This window comes from Phocoena phocoena, chromosome 7, assembly GCF_963924675.1.
Source record: "Phocoena phocoena chromosome 7, mPhoPho1.1, whole genome shotgun sequence".
Classification (NCBI taxonomy): domain Eukaryota; kingdom Metazoa; phylum Chordata; class Mammalia; order Artiodactyla; family Phocoenidae; genus Phocoena; species Phocoena phocoena.
This window is the reverse complement of record NC_089225.1, coordinates 20,241,874-20,262,082: the sequence shown is the minus strand read 5'-3', so window position 1 is coordinate 20,262,082 and position 20,209 is coordinate 20,241,874. Positions and strand designations below refer to the sequence as shown.

At 45.8% G+C, this 20,209-nt stretch overlaps 1 protein-coding gene across 1 annotated transcript in view; it reads right to left on the bottom strand.

The window, feature by feature from the left end:
* MGAT5 (alpha-1,6-mannosylglycoprotein 6-beta-N-acetylglucosaminyltransferase) overlaps nucleotides 1-20,209 on the bottom strand; it is a 224,544-nt gene that overhangs the window by 87,250 nt on the left and 117,085 nt on the right. The window contains exon 10 of the mRNA XM_065880603.1: nucleotides 8,846-8,979. Coding sequence (XP_065736675.1) covers nucleotides 8,846-8,979 — 134 coding nt within the window. The remainder of the gene's footprint in view (nucleotides 1-8,845; nucleotides 8,980-20,209) is intronic.

Genomic DNA, 20,209 nt, shown 5'->3' with positions numbered 1-20,209 from the left:
ACTGGAAATCCAAATCTATGCCACAGATAAACCAGAGCTGCTGTGGTAAGTGGGGACCATATCGTGCAGCCACCCCTCTATTTCCCACAGGAGCTGGTCCCCAGGGCCCCAGGGAACACAGGTGAATAATTATTTATCTCATGCAAGGCTTAGCGAACTTCTTCTGTAAGTGGACTCAGAGCAAATATTGTAGACTCTGTGGGAACACATAAGGTATCTGTCATATATTCCTTTGTTTTTATTTACTTACTGTATTTTTTATAACTTTCAAAATGTAGAAACCATATTTAGCTTGCAGGCCATAGGCCCGCAGGCCACTGTTTGCCAACTTTGATTTAATTTAATTTTTAACAGCCTTACTGAGGTATAATTGGCATATAATAAACAGCACATTTTTTAAACTTGCATCCATGGCCACATGTGCTTTCTAAAGGCAATATAATGGCTTCTGGCAACATCATAACAATGAATGTTTTCTCTCCCAGATGCTTGGTTTCTGAGGCACCTTGTACAGAATAACATAGTCAAAAGCCTGCTTCCTCCCCCCACATGGTCATCTGTTCAAATTTTTGCCAAGGAAAACACTGCACATATTTAAAGTGTACAATTTTATAAGTGTTGACATATGGATATAACGTGAACCCATCACCACCATCAAGATGGCAGATATACCCACCCCTCTTCCTCAACCCTCTCTAGGCAACCACCCATCTGCTTTCCGACACCATGGATTAGTCTGCATTTTCTAGAGTTTTATATACACACACCCATACAGTAGAGACTCTTTTTCAATGGTGTTTCCATTCAGTATAATTATTTTGAGGTTCGCCATGTTGTTGGATCTATCAATAATTTACTCCTTTTTACCAATACCTTCTTCATTCATACAAGGGAGGAAAATGAGGACGGAGATGCTGCTCCAAATCGCAGAGATGACGGTAGAGCTGGCCCAGAGCCAGGTCCCAGCCTCTTCCCAGGTCCTCTCACTACTCATTTCACCAGGGGTTTTGAAAACCTCTTGACACAGGTAGAGCTCCACTCCTTTCCCTTCAAATCCCTCCTTCCCGTGTTCCTCAGACAAGAGCACAGGGCAATGCCCAAAGCAAAGCGCATTCCAAGTCATACCCTAAACTCCACATATAAATCAGTGTTAAAAGAAATCAAAAGGAGATTCATCCATCCACTAGTTACCGCATGCCAAACGTGCCAGGTACCACGCTGGGTAGAACAAAATCATAATGATTCCTGTCCTCAAATCACTGAATTTCTCAGCGATTAAGAAGAGACTGACAGAAAAAGATAAGTATGATCACAAAATGATTAAGATCATATAAAAGGAAGGAAGAGGATGTTGTGATACAGATGGGGAGAGGTGACATTTGGTTGAGGGCATACACGTGGGACAAGGGGGCCCTAGGAGGCGAGGGTTGCAGGGTGTCAGGGCAGGGAACAGCCTACAGAGGCTGAGCTCCCGGCGTGGGGAAGTGGCACCTGAGGCCTTGCGTAGCCAGAGCCTGGGGAGCAGAGGGAGGGCAGTGGGTGCAGAGCACATGTGGCTTACTTGCAGGGAGGCTGCTCAACCACTGACCGACCGGATTTCACCTGAAACGCAACATACTCTAAGTTTACAATGAAGCCACTGGAGGGGTTTGAGAAAAGGAGGAACACAATCCAATTCACATTTTTAAAAAGATCACATGGGCTGCTACTGTGGGGAAAATGGATTAAAAGGGGCAAGAAGGGGCTTCCCTGGTGGCGCAGTGGTTAAGAATCCGCCTGCCGATGCAGGGGACACGGGTTCGAGCCCTGGTCCGGGAAGATCCCACATGCCGCAGAGCAACTAAGCCCGTGTGCCACAACTACCGAGCCTGCGCTCTAGAGCCTGCAAGCCCGCGTGCCACAACTGCTGAGCCTGCACGCCTAGAGCCCATGCTCCGCCACAAGAGAAGCCACCGCAGTGAGAAGCCTGTGCACCGCAAAGAAGAGTAGCCCCCGCTCACTGCAACTAGAGAAAGCCCACGCGCAGCAAGACCCAGTGCAGCCATAAATAAATAAATAAATAAACAAACAAACAAACTTAAATGCGGGGAAGTTAAGATGAGAGAAGGGAAAGGTTGTATTACATTGCTGTTTGCAGTTGTATGGATTTATATCCCATAAGATGCACTATAGGCTTAGAAACTTGTTCTCCTTCATTTGTGCATTTTCACTTTCGTTTTGAACGGTTAATTATATCGAGATGCTTAAAACATTATTAAAGACTAAGTGCAATATCATCTCCTTTCTAATGCACTGCCTAGTATGCCAGGAAATGTCTCAGAAACAGAATTTCAACTTACAGTTGATTTATCAGAAACTTGAATATAGGGTAAACACTGCATGTGAGAAGCAACCATAGTAGTGTAACATTTTTATTGAAAAAAAAAAAAAGGTAGTTCTCTGGGATATCTGTTTGGAAATTTCATTGCTTAATAATTGAAATGTGATAATAAAACTATATTACAAGTAAAAATAAATCATCCTTTTCCCTGTTCTGGGGCCTGTGGGTATGGGACTACATGTCATTTTAGGAGAAGCTTTAAAACCACAATCTTTCATAAAGAACAGACTTGTATATAAATCAACTATATTTCCATAAAATTTAAAAAAAAAAACAGACTTGTGGTTGCCAAGGGGGAAGAAGGGTGGGGGAGGGGTGGACTGGGAGTTTGGGATTAGCGGATACAAACTACTATACATAGAATGGATAAACAACAAGGTCCTACTGTATAGCACAAGGAACTGGGATCTATATTCAATATCCTGTGATGAACCATAATAGAAAAGATTATGAAGAAGAATGTATGTGTATGTATAACTGAATCACTTTGCTGTACAGGAGAAACTAACACAACATTGTAAATCAACAATACTTAATAAAAAAAAAAGTAAATTAAAAAAAAAACAACAACACACAGTCTCTGTCATCTAGGTAAAAAGGAGTTTTCTAAATTCAGGTGAGACTAGCTGACTTTGGTTGCTGCCAGGGCAGGCTAGGACTGGGGCAAGCCAGGACCCTGGGGTCTGGGGCCAGGAACACTTGGAAGTGCTCAGATCAGGCGTATTTCCTCTGCAGAACTGGCTGCGAGGCTGTTGCTGAGTTCCTCATCTGTGTGGTGAGCACCCGGATCAATGTTTTACCTGTTAGACCAGTATCTGTCCAGGGTTCCCGCTGTGCACCTATGTCACACATGCAGACCTTGCTTCCCGGCTTCTGAATCCTGCTCTAAGCATGGACTCACCGATGGGGGTGGGCGTGAGGGGCGCAGAACAGCTCCTCCAGCAAGTGGCAGCAGGGAGGCAAGTTTCCAAGAGGGGTGGTGGCCAGAACCTTGATCCTGGTTCTGGATTTGTCATGCCGTGGGCTGCAGAACCTCGGCCAATTCCCTCCATCTCCTTGAGTCGGTTTCTCCTCTAGAAAGCAGCATGGTGAAGGAGGTAACGGCTGCCCGTGCTTCCTCGGAAGGAATCATCATGCACCTCCCTAAATGATGGCTGTGAAAGGCCCAGAGAAGCGTAAACGCCGCACTAATAAGGCCCTCTTTTACTATCAACGCGTTAGCTATCGAATAAGTAGTAGCGTTCGCTCACTGCCTACTACTAAGAGGTGTGAGGCCCAGGGCTGGGGCCTCTGTCTTTATAGTAACAGATTTTACTAAAATCACACTTCATTTTCCATGGATTGCTTATCTATCGGCCTGAATTATACAGAACCTAACCAAGAACCCCCAAAACAAGCTAAAAAGACCCCTGATGAGATCCAACAGGGACTGTTGGCCAAATGTGTCCTCCCAGAGAGATTTGGTTTACATGGGACATGATGTAATTCAGGGGTCAGCAAATTTTTCCTATAGAGGGCCAGATAATAAATATTTTAAGCTTTGATGGTCATACAGTGTCTATCACAACTATACGACTCTGACACTTTAGTGCAAAAGCAGCCATAGGTGATGGATAGGTGTGGCTATGTTCCAATAAAACTTTATTTACAAAGACATTTTTCACTCAGGGGCCAGAGTTTCAAAATTGGAATCTGAATATCTGGGCGCAGGCTTGTATTTGCCAGTTCCCTACAGGCTCTACCCTGCACATCCCCAATCTCGCATCCCCATCAATTCTCACTATGTTTCCAATCTGACCCCAATAATGACATTAGTAATAGCAGCAAACATTTATTTAGACTTACTCAGTGCCAGGCCATTTTCTAAGCACTTTACACATATTATTGCATTTAATCACTACAGAAACCCTGTTTTGCCATCATCCCCAGGAAAAATGAGGCCAAGTGAACTTAAGCAGTTTGCCCGAGATCAGGCAGGGGTGGCAAGAGGCAGGATTTGAACCCACGTCTGTGTTCTCGACCACTACACCCTACTGCCCAGTAGGCACCAACTGTACAGACCAGGACGGCAGATGACCAGGAAGACACCGGGCCTCCCACCTCCTCTCAGAGTCCACTACTCACCACAGGTTTGCCCCACGCGAAGGGGCCAGGCACCAGAGACTAGCAGTAGCCATGTTTGCAAATGTACAGAAATGTGCTTAGTGGGAAGTGAGACTCGGGGGGTGACTGGAATCAGGCGCTATGAGGAGTAAAAAGTGACATAAGAGCTGACAGCCTGACAGGAGGAGCAGGAAGGCCAAAGTAAAGAGGAAAAAGGGATTTAGTTATTCACTGATTGGCCAGCTACTCAGGGCCAAGCACTCTCCACAATCCCAAACATCCCAAGGCCTTGTGCTTTGATCAGCATCACCTGTGCATCACCTGGGTGCTTTCAAGAAATGCGGGATCTCAGTCCCGCCCCAGAAGGTCTAAATCAAAGCGGCTTCTAACAAGATCCCAGGTGATTCCTATGCACTATGAAGGCTGACAAGCCCCGCTCTACATGGTACTTGTTACTGCTCCCATTTCCCAGGTCAGACATCTAAGGCTCAAAGCGGTTAATTACTTCTCACACTGGTGAACTGCAGGCTAAGGCAGGAACCCCAGTTTGTGGTTCAGCAGCTATGCTTATTCCCTGGAGGGGCTCAAAGCAAGGCCTTCAGAACAGTTACTTTAGCGGCAGGTGTGTATCAAGAAGTACTAAGAACACCATGGCGGGTCCCTAAGTATGTAAAATGCTGACCCACCATCAACAGAAGCGTCAGTTGTGCTCAGGATACTTTTTTTTAAAGAGACATGGAAATAAAGAATACAGTTAAGCAAGATTTCAATTACTTCTAATTTCTACAATTTTCAAAATCCCTTAGTTTTACAAAATTGCCTAATTTTTCACTCCCTGATGACTTAAGGTAACAGGATGTTGAAGGACTTTGAATCTGGCCACACTGGACAGACCTCTCTCCTTCTAGGCACATGTGTTAGCTGATGCCAATGACCAGACTGCAGCAGGGTAGATAGGGAGAACCTAGAACTGTGGGCTATCGGGCTAAGAAAGAGATTTGTACTTGGAATCAGGCTGTATACCGTCCCATTTGATGCTAAGCGTCTTGGGTAATGATGCTTCCCAAGTAGGCATCTTTGGGTTCTGGAATCAGACAGTAAGGTCCCCTCTTTCCCAGCCACCTCCCTACTATGTATTATAACATGAGGACAAGACCACAGGGTACCTCAGCCATAAACTGGGGACCAGCGCGGGGAGTTGAAGAGTTAGCCCACTCCTCCTTAGCCTGTATATTTAACAGACTGTATTTCTTGATAGGCATTTGGAAGGCAGGGAAGACATATTTTAGAAGATACCCTTCATATGACTATAAGGGACAGGAACGACTCAGGATATTAGAAGGGAACAGAGTATGATAGACATGTATGATCTGGAAAAAGAAAGCTTCCAGAAACTCCAGCAACTACTCTCTCTCTCTCTCTCCAGGCTGCATGGGTGGTTTCTGTCTGTCTGCCTTCCTACGTGGCCCCTGCAAAGCACCCCACATTTCTCACGGTGGTACCTCTCCTCCCTATGGTTCTGCTGTACCATCCTCTCAGCAACACCCTCTCCCTTTCCAGATCAGTCCTGCTTCCTCATCACTGGACTCCTGGAAGGCTTTTGGGTCTCATCACACCTCTGGACGCATCCTTTTGACTTCTGCACCCACGGCTCACTGCCCTTCTACTTTCCAACGTCAAGTGAAGAATCCCATTGATCTAGCTTGGCTTTCTGAGCCAGAATCACGGTAGCCAACCACCAAAGTCCTGCTGCCTTGGGTCAGAGGACAACCCGCTGGGCCAATCGGCGAAAGGTGGAGGGGTCATGGGGTGGCATTCCCCAATCACGTGCCTCGGCAGGTGGGGAGGAAGTGGCGGAGGAGTGATAGCATAGCAGCTATCTTCAGAATTTCAGTGAGTCCTAGAACCTGAGGGTGAGGGAGGACCGCCCAAATCATCTGGTCCAAAGCTGTGCCAGCCCACATGCGCCCGCTGCAATCCCAAACCTCCCAGGACTGACAGTACTGCTCCCCTTCCCAAGGACGTCTGGTTGGATGGGAGGAGAGAATGGGGCAAAAGGCTGGGAAAAAAATACACCAACCTTCCTGCTAGCTAAAGTCAGTGTTGAACGTGACTGATTTCTATGCACTAGGTACTACGGGATGGGGAAGTTTTGAAGAAAGAAACTAAACTCTCATATACTGTGCTGTGTTCCAAAGTCTGAGATTATGTCCTGAATTGATGTGAAAACTTTACAGTATTTTTCATCTTTTGGGGTCTTTCGCATCAAAGAATGCTGGGTAATAATAATGTATTAAAATGGAAACCACAAACCAGATTTTTGGTATTCAAACAAATTCTAATGTCAACTCACCACTTACTCAGTCTTTGGTAATACTTGAGTGATGCACAGGATGGGGAAGGTCAGGTCACTTGTGGGGTTTTGGAGGGATTTCCAACCCTAAACCACTCGGGCCAACACGGTTAATACTTTTGGGATCCTGACTGGCATCAAGAAAATCATCCTTTTACTGGCAGTATTATTTTGTCCAAAAGAAGGTGGCCAAAAAGCCTTCAGAACCAATTTATTGTTTTATTTTTCTAGGGAAACTGAAAAAGCTGCCAGAAGCACCTAGGAAGAAGCTGCACTTGGGTCCCAAACAGAAGTGTATAATTTCAAGGTCAAGTCCACGTGGACATGCAAACTAGTTTATTTGAACAGGTACAGGAGGAAGAAGGGAGTTACAATTTTTTTTTTTTTTTAAGAACCCCAGTCTTCCTAAAACCAGTGCCATGATCCATTCTCTTTACAACGGAGTTGAGAACGAGAACATCCAATGTGCCCTTTTCAACCCAAGTTCACCTGAATGTCAGCTGAAAACTGCTCTGTTCACACAGGGCTGATTTTGACACAAAGGAAGCAAAGGTATCAATTCATGGGAACATCTGAAATAACCACTTATAATCTCAACTGATTTTATTCTACTTGAGAGGAGAAAATGTGGAATAATATATTAGGAAATAAATCTTATTAACCAGCCCTAGTTTCTCAGGCTTGGCACTACTGATATTTTCTGCAGGATAATTCTCTGCTGTGGGGCTGGCCTGTGCACTGTTAGATGTTTAGCAGCATCCCTGACCTCTACCCAGTAGATGCCAGGGTCCCTACCCTCGATCATGACAACCAGAATTATCCCTAGACACTGCCAGATGTCCGCTGGGGGGTAAAACTGTCCCCAGTGGAGAACCACTGTACTGAGACAGGATTCTAGCTCTTTACAGCAAAGACGGTTATCTGGAAATAAATCAGCTTCCTCGGATATAAATCAGTTTCCCTGCAAATAAGCTGATGTGTTGCCCCTTCCACATAGTTAGCATTTTAGAACTGCAAAGGGGGTGGCAATGTTTTCCCTTTTCTGAACACGGGGTCAGCAAACCAAGAACCGGGAATCCTTCACCTGCACATCATGTGTGCTCTCTCAGTGATCAGATTTCTAACTTCCTAAGTAAGGGAGACAGGGTAACAGGAGCGCACAGTTCCTGAGCATTCCAGAAAGTGATTAACTTTTATGTTTAGGAAGAAACACGTTTTCGAAGTCCTGGAGACTGTTCCATCTTGTACAAACACGTCCCCCGAAATACTGCAAAATTTGCATACTAAGGCGGACTTTCCTTATAAAACGACTTGCATGCCATGTAAACAGGTCAGGCCCCAATCCGGTTCCTCTTCTCTCATACCTTCCCCAGATGGGGCCTGGAAATAAATAACCCAGGAGGACCAAGGGGCCCTCCAGGGCCCAACAGTCCAGTGTTCTTGGAAAACCTGGCTCAGCCTGTGACCAAGAATGTTGTTTCAACCAAGATGTCCCCATGTAAACTGCCTGTGGTCAACCCAGGCAGGCATCTCCCTTTCCCACGTAGTGGAGTACTGACCACAGACAAGAGGATGCAAGGGCCACTGCCCTCCCCAGGCAAAGGGAGCTGCCTCCCTTTACAAATCATTTCACAGCGGGCAGAGGAAATGAGTCACTTGGCAAAGGGTCTCCTTGTGCAATGCTTTGCTCCAGAAAGGTATCCAGCCCCTGTGAGGCCCCGGCTTCTGGAAGCAAGCAGAGGATGGGAAAGGAGCCGGAATGCATCACTTCCAAAATGCAAAGAGTGAGGGGCACTGCTGTGCAGCCACCGTACAGATGAGCGGGTACATACAGCCTTTATTAGACGCCCAGACACCGATCAGCCCAAATCCCTGCATGTTCTTTTTTACTTCTAAGCAGACCCTGTCAAGCCGTGGGCACTTGGCTTGATTACTGCCCGGATCAAAGTTAAATTAAATTACGCAACAAGCTTCTTTTCAGAGCAAGAGGCACGCACAGACGGACTCACCTTCCAGAAGCTATCCACTTTGCCGTACACAAGGGACTGGTTCTGCCTCTTGATTTCGTTAATGTGGTGGATATCGCTGGAGTTCAGGTGCTGCTCGACCACGAACCCCAGGAAGCTGTTGTCTGGGGTGTGCGCTGGTGTGGAAAGGATGGGACAGGGCAGTTAGGATTCAATCAGCAAGAAGGAACACCAACGATTACAAATGTCATGTAAGCTGTCTCAGACATATTTAAAGGTTTTCACTTCACCCTGTTCTCTTACCTGGGAGGAGCGAGGGGTGGCCTGCTCCCACCCAGCCCCAGCTCAACCTTCACAGAGAACAATCCTCTCCAGGATGGATTAACCCAAGCCCAACCCTGCTTTTTTCAGTGGAAAGTCCATCTGTTTAAAATCCATTCAGCTGGGTTCTCCCCTTCTTCCTGTTTCCTCAGCCCAAGGCTACTATCTCCCTCGTCCAGGTTTTACCAACTAGTGGCCAGAAATCTGTAGGGAGCAGGGCTGAATCCATGGTCCTCAATAGGGTCAGTGGACCCTGCTGCTCTCATCTACTCCAGCTGTGTGTTCACCATCCAGTAGGGCACAAGGGGATTTGGGGGGCAAAACCAAGCAACATCACCCCAACCCTGCACCTCCTCCAAGAATCACTCACTAATGACAGATGTAATTCTGGGGCCGTGTACTGAACGGATGGATGGGACGGAGACAGAATAAAAGGTGAAGCTCGAGGGGAGGGGAACCCCCCCCCAAAAGCCAACCACCCTAAGGAACCGTGTCTAGTCTCCAGGGTACACGACTCTGGAAGAGAAGAGGCATTTTCCTTTGGATCGCTCCTTGTTTGAGTTCTAAACTTCTCTATTTTAACACTCGACCAAGGGAGAAAGCAAGCCCATATACCCTTCTCAAACATTTGTCTCTTGTGCCTATGATTTTAAAAAGGAATTTCACCAGAAAGCCACAATCAGAAAATGAGTGTCTCTCGAGGAAACAAAGACTCTCCTCTCCTATCCAGTCATCTGACCAGAGAAATCTGCTTTGCAGGAGATGACCAAGCCTGCAGAGGCCTCACAATATGAAATGAAGCAACTGCTCGGCTTGACTCTGACCTTAATAGAACGACTAAAAATAACTTAAGTGGAGAGAGACTGGATATTCAGTAAAGTCTGCACAGTGCTGCCCGTGCCCTGTTCATTCACCGGTGGGTGGTCGACAATGGACAACCGGAGGAAGCTCGTTCCTGTGTCTTGTTTTGGTTTTCTCAGGACTCTCCCAGGTGGGAAGCAGGGACAGAAGCCCTTAAAGATGCTCTAGGGATCTGAAGGCCCGGGCCCCACTCATGCACCCGCAGGAAGATGAACCAGGAAGCCGGGTGGAGAGCCGTGAGCTGTGGACGTGAAGGAGATGCCTAAATACTCGTGATCACCATCCCGTCTCCCAGGCTGCTGCCTAATGGGGGTGACAGATGAGGAGATAATAGGGTTGTGTCTGCAGAGTCCTGTGTGGTCTGGCCAATCTGTTATTGCATTTCGGCGTTTTTGAACAAGTGCCCAGAGGCAATGGCTATGGCTGCAGTTGGCTGGAAAGTAAATCACTGAATAAGTTCTACTGCCAACAAGAGGCAATGGTTGCTTTCATTTTCTCCTTTCGGAGGAGATGGCAGGAAGGGGGTTTGAAGGGGTCTGGGGGAGGGGAAGAGAGTCTGCATGCATCTGAAATGTCGATAAGGCAGCTCAAGAAATCTCTTTTTAAAACTTATGATTCGTCGTAGAAATTCTGAAATAGAATCAGACACTTTAAACTCTGAAATCGTGGTTTTATCTTCAGAAAATGTATGTGGTGACTAAAGCTCCATGCTTTAGATACTCATTTCTGCAGTTCAGTTATCTAGTCTCTAGGTGGGCCTGTCTTAAAAAAGGAAATAATCTAGTATCTAAAACACTTAACAGGTTGGAAAAATACATCATATACTAAGGTATGTTCAAAAATAAAATGATCATCAAGACCCAAAAAAGAAAAAAAACCTCATATCTGTTTATATTTCTGTGTCAAAAGTTCCCCACAGCTTGAACAATGAGAGCGAGAGGCAGTAAATAATCTACTCAAAAAACTTGTGGGGTGGGACTTCCCTGGTGGTCCAGTGGCTAAGACTCTGCACTCCCAATGCAGGGGGCCTGGGTTCGATCCCTGGTGAGGGAACTAGATTCCGCATGCTGCAACTAAGACCCTGCGTGGAAGGAGGGAAGGAGGGAGGGAGGGAGGGAGGGAAGGAGGGAGGGAGGGAGGGAGGGAGGGAGGGAGGGAAGGAGGGAGGGAGGGAGGCAGGGAGGGAGGGAGGGAGGCAGGGAGGGAGGGAGGGAGGGAGGGAGGGAGGGAGGGAGGCAGGGAGGGAGGGAGGGAGGGAGGGAGGGAGGGAGGCAGGGAGGGAGGGAGGCAGGGAGGGAGGAAGGGAGGGAGGGAGGGAGGCAGGGAGGGAGGGAGGGAGGGAGGGAGGGAGGGAGGGAGGCAGGGAGGCAGGGAGGGAGGGAGGGAGGCAGGGAGGGAGGGAGGGAGGGAGGCAGGGAGGGAGGGAGGGAGGGAGGCAGGGAGGGAGGGAGGGAGGGAGGCAGGGAGGGAGGGAGGGAGGCAGGGAGGGAGGGAGGGAGGGAGGGAGGCAGGGAGGGAGGGAGGGAGGGAGGCAGGGAGGGAGGGAGGGAGGCAGGGAGGGAGAGAGAGAGGGAGGGATAAATAAATAATAAAAAACTTGTGGGGAATGGTGAGGTTTTACCATTTTATGAGTATCATTTGGTACTAAATTGACTATTTGGACACTGTATGAGGAATAAATTACACATACAAGCTCTCCTCTAAGTTTTCATCTACACACCTTATTTCAACTCCTCTCTCTCGTCTGCAGTATTAAACTTGGCGATCGACAACCTGCAGGACCAGTTTAAGAAGCTCAGGTGCGACTTAAGTTAAAAATAGAGGTAGCACTTAGAGACGCACTGCCACGTTTCAAGAGCAGCAGGCAGACCAGCCATGTCTCTTCCCAGGCCACACAGGACCCACAGGACCCTGACTGTCTATAACGTGAGGGGATGCTCAGTTGAGACTCATCCGGCAGGTGATTCGCAAGTACCCACAGAGCAGGTGTGTATTGCTTCCAAGGAGCCGGCCAGCAGCTGGGTGCCTTCCTGGTGTCATCCCCATCACGAGCCCTGGTCTGAACACAAGTCTTCCTAAAGTTGCTTAAAATAAACCAAAAGCCGAAGTACAGGCTGATGGATCTGAAAGGACCTTTCTGTGGAGATCTACCCTCAGGCCAAGCTTTGTCTTTTGCTTTGCCTTCAGATGGGAACACAGACTTCAGCTGTGGGAACGGTATTCAAAGGGAAGGTATTTACATTTCAAGGTAAATCAAAGAAATCCCATCATAAATGAGACACAGGAAATCTTGTACTTTTGGAAATCACTCCAACCCAGGCGGTAAACAAATGTGATTTTTTTTTTAAATAACTGACAATCTGAGTGCCTTATAGTGACCATTTCATTATATCTTCATGACAACCTTATAACATGTTTGTACAGATGAGAAAAGAGAGAGTTACTTAAACTACCCAAGTTGACACGCCAGGAAATGGCAATGTTGGGATTCAGAGCCAGACCAGCTGTTTCCAGAGCCCAAGCTCCTTAAAACACTTTAATATACAGCTTCAGAGTCCAGATATTTTATTTTCTGGACTCTGTGAACCAGAGTGGTAAACATGCTTTGGAGGAGAATAATATTGTAAGGTAGACCAAAATAAACATAAAAGACTACTTTAAAAATATATACATATATATATAGAGGGGGGGGAGGGAGGGAGGGAGGGAGGGAGGGAGAGAGAGAGGGGGGAGGGGGAGGGGGGAGGGGGAGGGGGAGGGGGAGGGGAGAGACTTTCCTCAGCTTGAGCTAGTTAAATGTATGTGGAAGCAAGCTGATTTTTTCTACATGGTACAAACTGGAAGGGATTTCCTCAACATTAGTAATGATCTTTAAAGAATTTTAGGACTTTTTTTTCTTATTAAGAAAAGCATTATTTTAAGTACTTGGAAAGCACCTATTCACAAATGATTACAAACCAAATCAGGTTGGTGAGTTTCCTGAGCTGACTCCTGCAATGACTTCTTTGAATAATTACTGTTAGTTTAGATGGAATAGTTCATTCAGTGACAAACGTTTTAGAGCACTCTTTCTATGAACCACATTTATATGCTAGGTATTGAGGAACTACAACATAAAGATGAGTTTCTGCCTTCATGGAGCTTACCAACTACTTAGTAAGTTAGGTATACACTATATCTACCAAGCAGTTATAATGTCCTCGTTTGAAATGTAATTCACAACTTTTATTAAGTCAAACTGAACCTTCTTTCAACAGCATAAATTCTCCTAGGTCTTTATTTTTCAACCAGTCAGTTCTAAACATCTCTTAAGAAGTACAAAATTCCTTCTAGCAGATGTCTGCCAGCCCTGCAGTGTTGGGGACCCCCATGCCACCTAGTCACCAAGGACCAGCTGGGCTCCCTCTGCAGCCTCACAGCCATCCAATTCACCAAGTCCAGGGGATGTCAGCTTCTCAGAAGCCATCTCCTCCTTCTCTCCTGTTCACCTTTTCTAGTTCTGACCTCACCAAATCTTGTCAAAACTTCAATAGATAAGTTTTTCTTTAAATAGAAACGGTTTTCCTGGTTACAACAGAAACACATCCTCAGTGTATACCTTTTTTTCAGACGATAAAGACAGTATAAGGAAAGAATGATGTCACCCATCATTTTACTACCTAGAAATAACCACTATTAGGCTCCTTTTTTCGAGACTCATGGATCCTTTTTAATCCTCAAACCAAAGTTGGGTCTTACAAAATTGGATCTTTTGTGAATTTCTTTTTTCTCTGACAGCAAGTGCTACAGGTATCTTTCTGGGGTAATAACCATACTCATCACTACTTGTTTAAGCAGCACAATACCTCAGCGCCTAGACTGAGGATGGAATTGCCCATGGTTCCGTTCTGCCAGCATCACTTAGTGGAACCAACTGCACTTCCCACACCAGCCATGCAGTTCTGTTCCATTCGGGTGGCTTGAACTGGTGCCAGTCTTGACCCCTTACCTCTGCCACTCCCCATGCCTCCAAGGATGGGCACATGATCCACAGGACTGGACTCGACCAAGGCTCACTTGAAAGATGGGTTTACCATCCAAGTCCCGCCTATCACATTGCTCCATGATGAGCGCGCTGCTTTTGGAGTCAACATCTTGCTGCTACGGTTACTAAGCTGGCAGGGTAGAAGTCTAGAGCTGCAAATGTTATCTCCGTGCCCATGTGAGGAGAGCCTGCCTGAGAATGATGCTAATCCAGAGACATGCAAAGCCGAGATAGGGAGAGGGTAAAGAGATCCTCCAAGCCCTGAATCCAGCTCTGCCTCAAGCCGGTTTTAACAATTCCCAGTGACAAGAGCCAACAAACCCTTGTGACCAAGCCAGTTCGACCGAAATCCTGTCTAATACACCCTACCACTTTAGGATGTTTCCAATTCTTGGCTATATAAATCAACGACTATCGAATATCACTGCACCCGCACAAACTCTGCAGTGGATTTCCGAGTAGTCTCCACACCTCCAGCCTTGCCCCTTCGTCCCGTTCTCACTGCCTCCTAACTCCAATCCATCCTTTGTGTTGCCTGACAAGGTATTCTTTGAAACAAATATGTGACTATGGCAGTTTCCTGCGGAAAAGCTTCACTACCCTCAGGGGGAAGCAGCACCCAAGTACACCTGTCATTCCAGGTCACCCTTCCACAGATATCTCTTCTTCACGACCTACCCGGGGTTTTTAATGCCATGTTTTTCCATCTTATCTCATGCTGGCATGTGTCTGGCATGTCTATCACTTCCTCCTGCCTTTAAGTCTCAGCTCTCATCGCCTCCTAGTTGAAGGGTTCCCTGACGCCCTAAGACTGAGGTGAGTACCCTTCTTCTGCTCTCTTAGACCACGAAGAGTTAGAGTCCTTATCACACATCACTGTCTCCACTTATGACTATATGCTCCTTGAGGACTGAGCCGTGTTTTATGTGCCTCCGACTTCCAGGAGCCCAGAGCATAGTAGGAGCTGAGGAAATATTTTCTGAATGAACGACTGATTAAATCAATGATGAATGCTTCATTACTTGGTGTGACTGACTTTGTAGGCAGAGCTCTATTACTAGGCAGCAGAGGTCACGCCTGAATTACTTCCAGCATCATGTTCTTTGCACACAAGCTCCCAAACCAAAGTCCATTCTTCTCAGGATTCATCATTAGCTAAGGAAGCTCACCACTCTACCCTAGAACCTAGCTCAGGCCTAGTATAGTACAGATGTTCAATAAATATTTATTAAATAGGTAAATGAACATATCTTTTTATCTAGGTCACAACGTAGATTTGGGAAGAAGGGAAACAAATCAGTGATCTAGGCTTTTAAAATTCTAACATCACAGGTTTCTCAGTATCATCATTCATTCAACATTCGGCACATTTACTGAGCACTTACTATGAGCCAGGCAACAATTTAGGAGTTAAGGATATACCAGTGAACAAGATAAGCATGGATGAAGCTCCCCTCATGGAGCTTATATTCAGCCAGGGAGGAAGACAGTAAACAATTAAATAAAATAATTTAGTTTTGTACATAAAAAAAATAAATAAACACAATTTGGTGACCAATATTGAACTCTCGTTAATGATGTCATGCTGAAACATCTAAGGGTTAAGTGTTCTTTTATGCATAAAAGGAAAAAAAAATTGGATTGACGGATGGAGAGAAGATAGACATATAGATGGATAGGTCACAGAATAAAGCAAACTGTTAACTGTGGAGTCTAGGCTTTGGGTTTCTATTTTACATTTCTTTCCATTTTTGTATATTTCAAAAATTTCATAACAAAACAGGGAAGAATACTGGCTGCTGTCACTCACGGCACTCACAATTTTGATGCTGACTCTGGTGATGACGAAACCTACATGACAGAAAAAAACTCTACTGAAAAATAGCTACATCACACAAGTAGCCATCTGATTTTAAAATGTGCACATAGTGATGCTTTGCTTCAAATTTCATCAAACTTGATTTTGTTTCCCAAATGGTAGTGATGCTAGGCTCTTTGAGAGACAGGAGGCTGGGATACAGGCTAGGGAAACTATTATGTACAGTTGAGTTGAAAAGATGAGCATCTGAATTGTTGACAGAAGGCACACCAGAGTAAATTTTTCAAGTGTCAAAAAGCAATTTAGGAGGGAATGGACCCCTTAGAAGAACATTTCTCCTGGAGGCTGAGTCTCAGACTGAAGGAATTACAAGGCTGATCCTGTTACTCACTGGTCAGCACAGATGTAAAAGGCAAGAGCCCTCCCGGTCCAAGTGAAATGAAAGGCCAAAAACGCTGTTTGAATCAAAAAGAGCTCCTTTGCTTGTCAGGCCCTGAAAATAAAGTCGTACATGGAAGCCATGGATCCTCAGCTGAAGCCAACATGTTTGTCACTTGCATGAAAGGGAACTGGCTTGTTTCTAAAATTCCTGTTTCATCAGGCAAAATTTTTGGTCTACAAGCCACTATTCCCATCTGATCATGCAAATAAACATGGATGCAAACCCCAAGTCGTTGGAGAAACTCAAAGAGTCAGAATGTCAATGACAACGACCACCAGTATGATTTGAACAACTCTTGAAAACCCAACCATGTGAATCATTTCTGTGGGAAGACAAGGGAGAGTAACATGAGTTCACTGGTTTCAAGAAGCTTCTGTACTCTTTAGATTTTTTTTTAATTGAAGTATAGTTGATTTATAATGTTGTGTTAATTTCTGCTATACAGCCAAGTGATTCAGTTTATACACATGTGCACGCACACGCACACGCACACACACACACACTTCTTTTTTTTTTTTTTTGCAGTACACAGGCCTCTCACTGTTGTGGCCTCTCCCATTGCGGAGCACAGGCTCCGGACGCACAGGCTCAGCGGCCATGGTTCACGGGCTGAGCCGCTCCGCAGCATGTGGGATCCTCCCAGACCGAGGCACGAACCCGTGTCCCCTGCATCGGCAGGTGGACTCCCAACCACTGCGCCACCAGGGAAGCCCCCCATTTTTTTTTAATATTCTTTTCCATTATGGTTTATCACAGGATATTGAATATAGTTCCCTGTGCTACAGTGTAATCTTAGATTTGTACATTCCTTACCCTTCCCTACATTGTTGCATGGACTAAAAATAGAACAGGCATTATCGTTCAATTTAATTTAATTCAATCGATAAGTATTTTCTGAATGCCTACTATGTGCCAGATATTCTGCAAGGTATTGGAGTCTCAGCAATGAACAACACAGACAAAACTCCTACTAATACTATCCTCAGATTCCAGCAGAGAAAAAAAGAAAATAAACAAAAGTCCGTGAAGCATAAATGCTAAGTGATAATACAGTTATAGAGGAAAAGAAAGCAGGGAAGCGGTATAAGAAGTTGGGGGAGAAAGGAGTTGCATTTAAAAAAGGTAGGGGTGTCAGGGTTAGTCTCACTGAAGTAACATTTGAGTTAAAGACCTGAAGGAGGGGATATGGAAGTCTAAGGGAACAATGTCCTGGAGGATGGAACAACCAATGCAAAGGTCCTCGAGTAGGAGTGTGCCTGGCCCATCCAAACAACAGTAAGGAGGCTAGAGAGTAGTGAGCAACAGGACACGTAGTAAGAGATGAGGTCGGGGTGGCGGGTAGCGGGGCCAGGCCTTGAGCCAACTGGGGTGACTCATCTTCCTCTACAGTGAGAGGCTACGTCATTGTGGGCACGGGAGTGTCATGATGTTACTTACATTTTCATTAACTCCATTCTGTGGTTGGGTCTACTTTGTTCTTTATTCTTTTTTTTTTTTTTTTTTTTTTGGTGGTACGCGGGCCTCTCACTGCTGTGGCCTCTCCCGTTGTGGAGCACAGGCTCCCGACGCACAGGCTCAGTGGCGATGGCTCACCGGCCCAGCTGCTCTGCGGCATGTGGGATCTTCCCGGACCGGGGCACGAACCCGTGTCCCCTGCATCGGCAGGCAGACTCTCAACCACTGCGCCACCAGGGAAGCCCCTGTTCTTTCTTCTTAATTCAACCAATATCTATCACCAGTGATGTTACAACTTCAGGGACTGAGGACTCAGCAGTGATGATGCTCATGGAGACTGCAAAGTGGCATCTGGGCAGGCACACAGGTGTGGGGTGGGGGAGGGGAAAGGAGCAGAAGCCCGAGGCTCAGGGAGGGAAGGCTTTCTGGAGGACAGGACACCTCCCTGGAGGGTGAGCAGGGGGGACGGGGGGAGCGAGGGACACGGTTTCCAGACAAAGGAACAGCACATGCAACGGCCTGGCTGTCAGAGAGAACTTGGCACCCTGGGAGACCTAAAAGCCTACACAGGAGAAAGCACCCCATCAGAGGCCAGATGGTATAACAAATGCAAAGGGGTTGGAGGTGAAACAGGGAGGCTCTAATGCCTCCAGAATCCCCAATCTGTTCCTCACTCATCTCTATCACAGCTCCCAAATTTCTACATGTATCGAGAAACGCTGAGCATCTCCCAGCCCGGATTATAATTCCACGATATGAGCCACCCAGAAGGCAAATTCTTAAAAGGACTAAAAAAATCACTTAAGTAAAAATAAACCAGTACAAACAGACTTTGCTTCGAAAATAGGACATGTTCTATTACAGTGATATGAACGGTGAGGTTGTTAAACAGACTAATAAGCGCTACGGAAACTTTTCAACGACAGGAGGTAAATGTAAGTCTGAGATGCAGCTTGCCTGAAACTACGAATGGGGAAGCTGGTAATCTCTGCTATTGCTACTTTCAGCCACAGTCTTCAGGGCAAGAGAGGAAAAAAACTCAATTAGATGAAGATGTTTTCCCACGACTGATGAAGTTGTGAAAGAGCGTGTCAGGCAGATAATTAGAACTATTCAAATACGGGATAATTCAAGGTGCAAGACACCAACTTCAGGGGTTTATTTTCTCTTGTAAAATGGTACAGGCAGATGTCTTCTCTATTTGATTTTTCTGTGTTGGCAGGTTCCTTTCATTCCTTTACTGGGGTATGATGCACCTTGTTTGGGACTGAGAAAAATAAGAGAATACCTTATTTTTTCTAAACTCTTTCAGGAGTTTAGAAAAAGCAGTACGCACAGCCGATAAAAGGCTGTTGATGGAAATAATGCCTAAATATAGGGTCAAGTTCCTGGCAAGCCCAGAAAAAGCAACAATTAATTCTCAACAAGAACTAACAAAAGTACCCCAAATAAATACAAAGTCCACTTGACAGACTATATAAAACAGCCTTGGAAACAATGGTTTGAAAAGTTGAACCTTGAAAATATTTTTTGATATAGTAAATGGAAAAAAAGCAGATATAAAATTTTAGTATGTGTGTTATAACTATGCAAAAATATATACCCCTGAAAAAGATAATAATGCTTACATTAAGATATGGGGGACTTTTTCCTTGGGGAGGCTTTCCTTGTTTTTACAATAGGGTTATTATTTTTTTTTTAATTTGATTGGAAAGGAAGTCATTTAAATAGAGACTTCAAGAGAAAAATAAAATTTTGCTGTAAGGGTGATATGAAGGCGGCAAAGGTGGTGAGGAATCACGGTGGCACCTTCAGAGACCAGCAGACTGTCTAGTGAGGTTGGGGAGGCCAGGGGAGGGCCGTGGTAGGGGAGAGAAGGCAGGGGGCCCGAGAGCTATGCTATGGACTTTGGAACTGACCCCACAGGCAAAGGGAAGGCACTGTGGTTTCTGAGGAGGAATAGCTTGGTCCATGCTGAGCTTTTCAGAGCTGGCTCTGGGGCAGCTCAGAAGCGACACTAGAGTACTGACAAAAGGGAAAAGGAACAAGAAGCCTGCCCTGACGGGAAGAACTGCACTTCTCAGCTCAGCTTCCCGGAAAAAAAGCGATCTTTGATTGCTCAAAGAGCTAGTTAAATGTCCTTACTGTTGTCTGACCACTCGGTTGGTCCCTATAGAAGCTGCTTGGCAAGGTGCTGGGAACAGCCTATGCTGACATACAAAAATGCCCAAATGCAAACAGAACACACAGAGAGGCTAGTTCTAGTGAAATTCTGAGATTTGGGGCAAAACAGTGAAGAAAAAAAAAAGCCAGGCTTTTCAGCTTGTAGAAATTCTACCAACTTAGTGAGGAGATGAGTTAGAGGAGAAATACAAGCAGCCTTAAAGTGAGAGGTGCTCTCTGAATATTCAAGAGCATCGACCTGGTCAGGAGCATCCGTCTCACTTCCCTACCCCTAAACATGCTTCAGGAACAGTGTGGGTG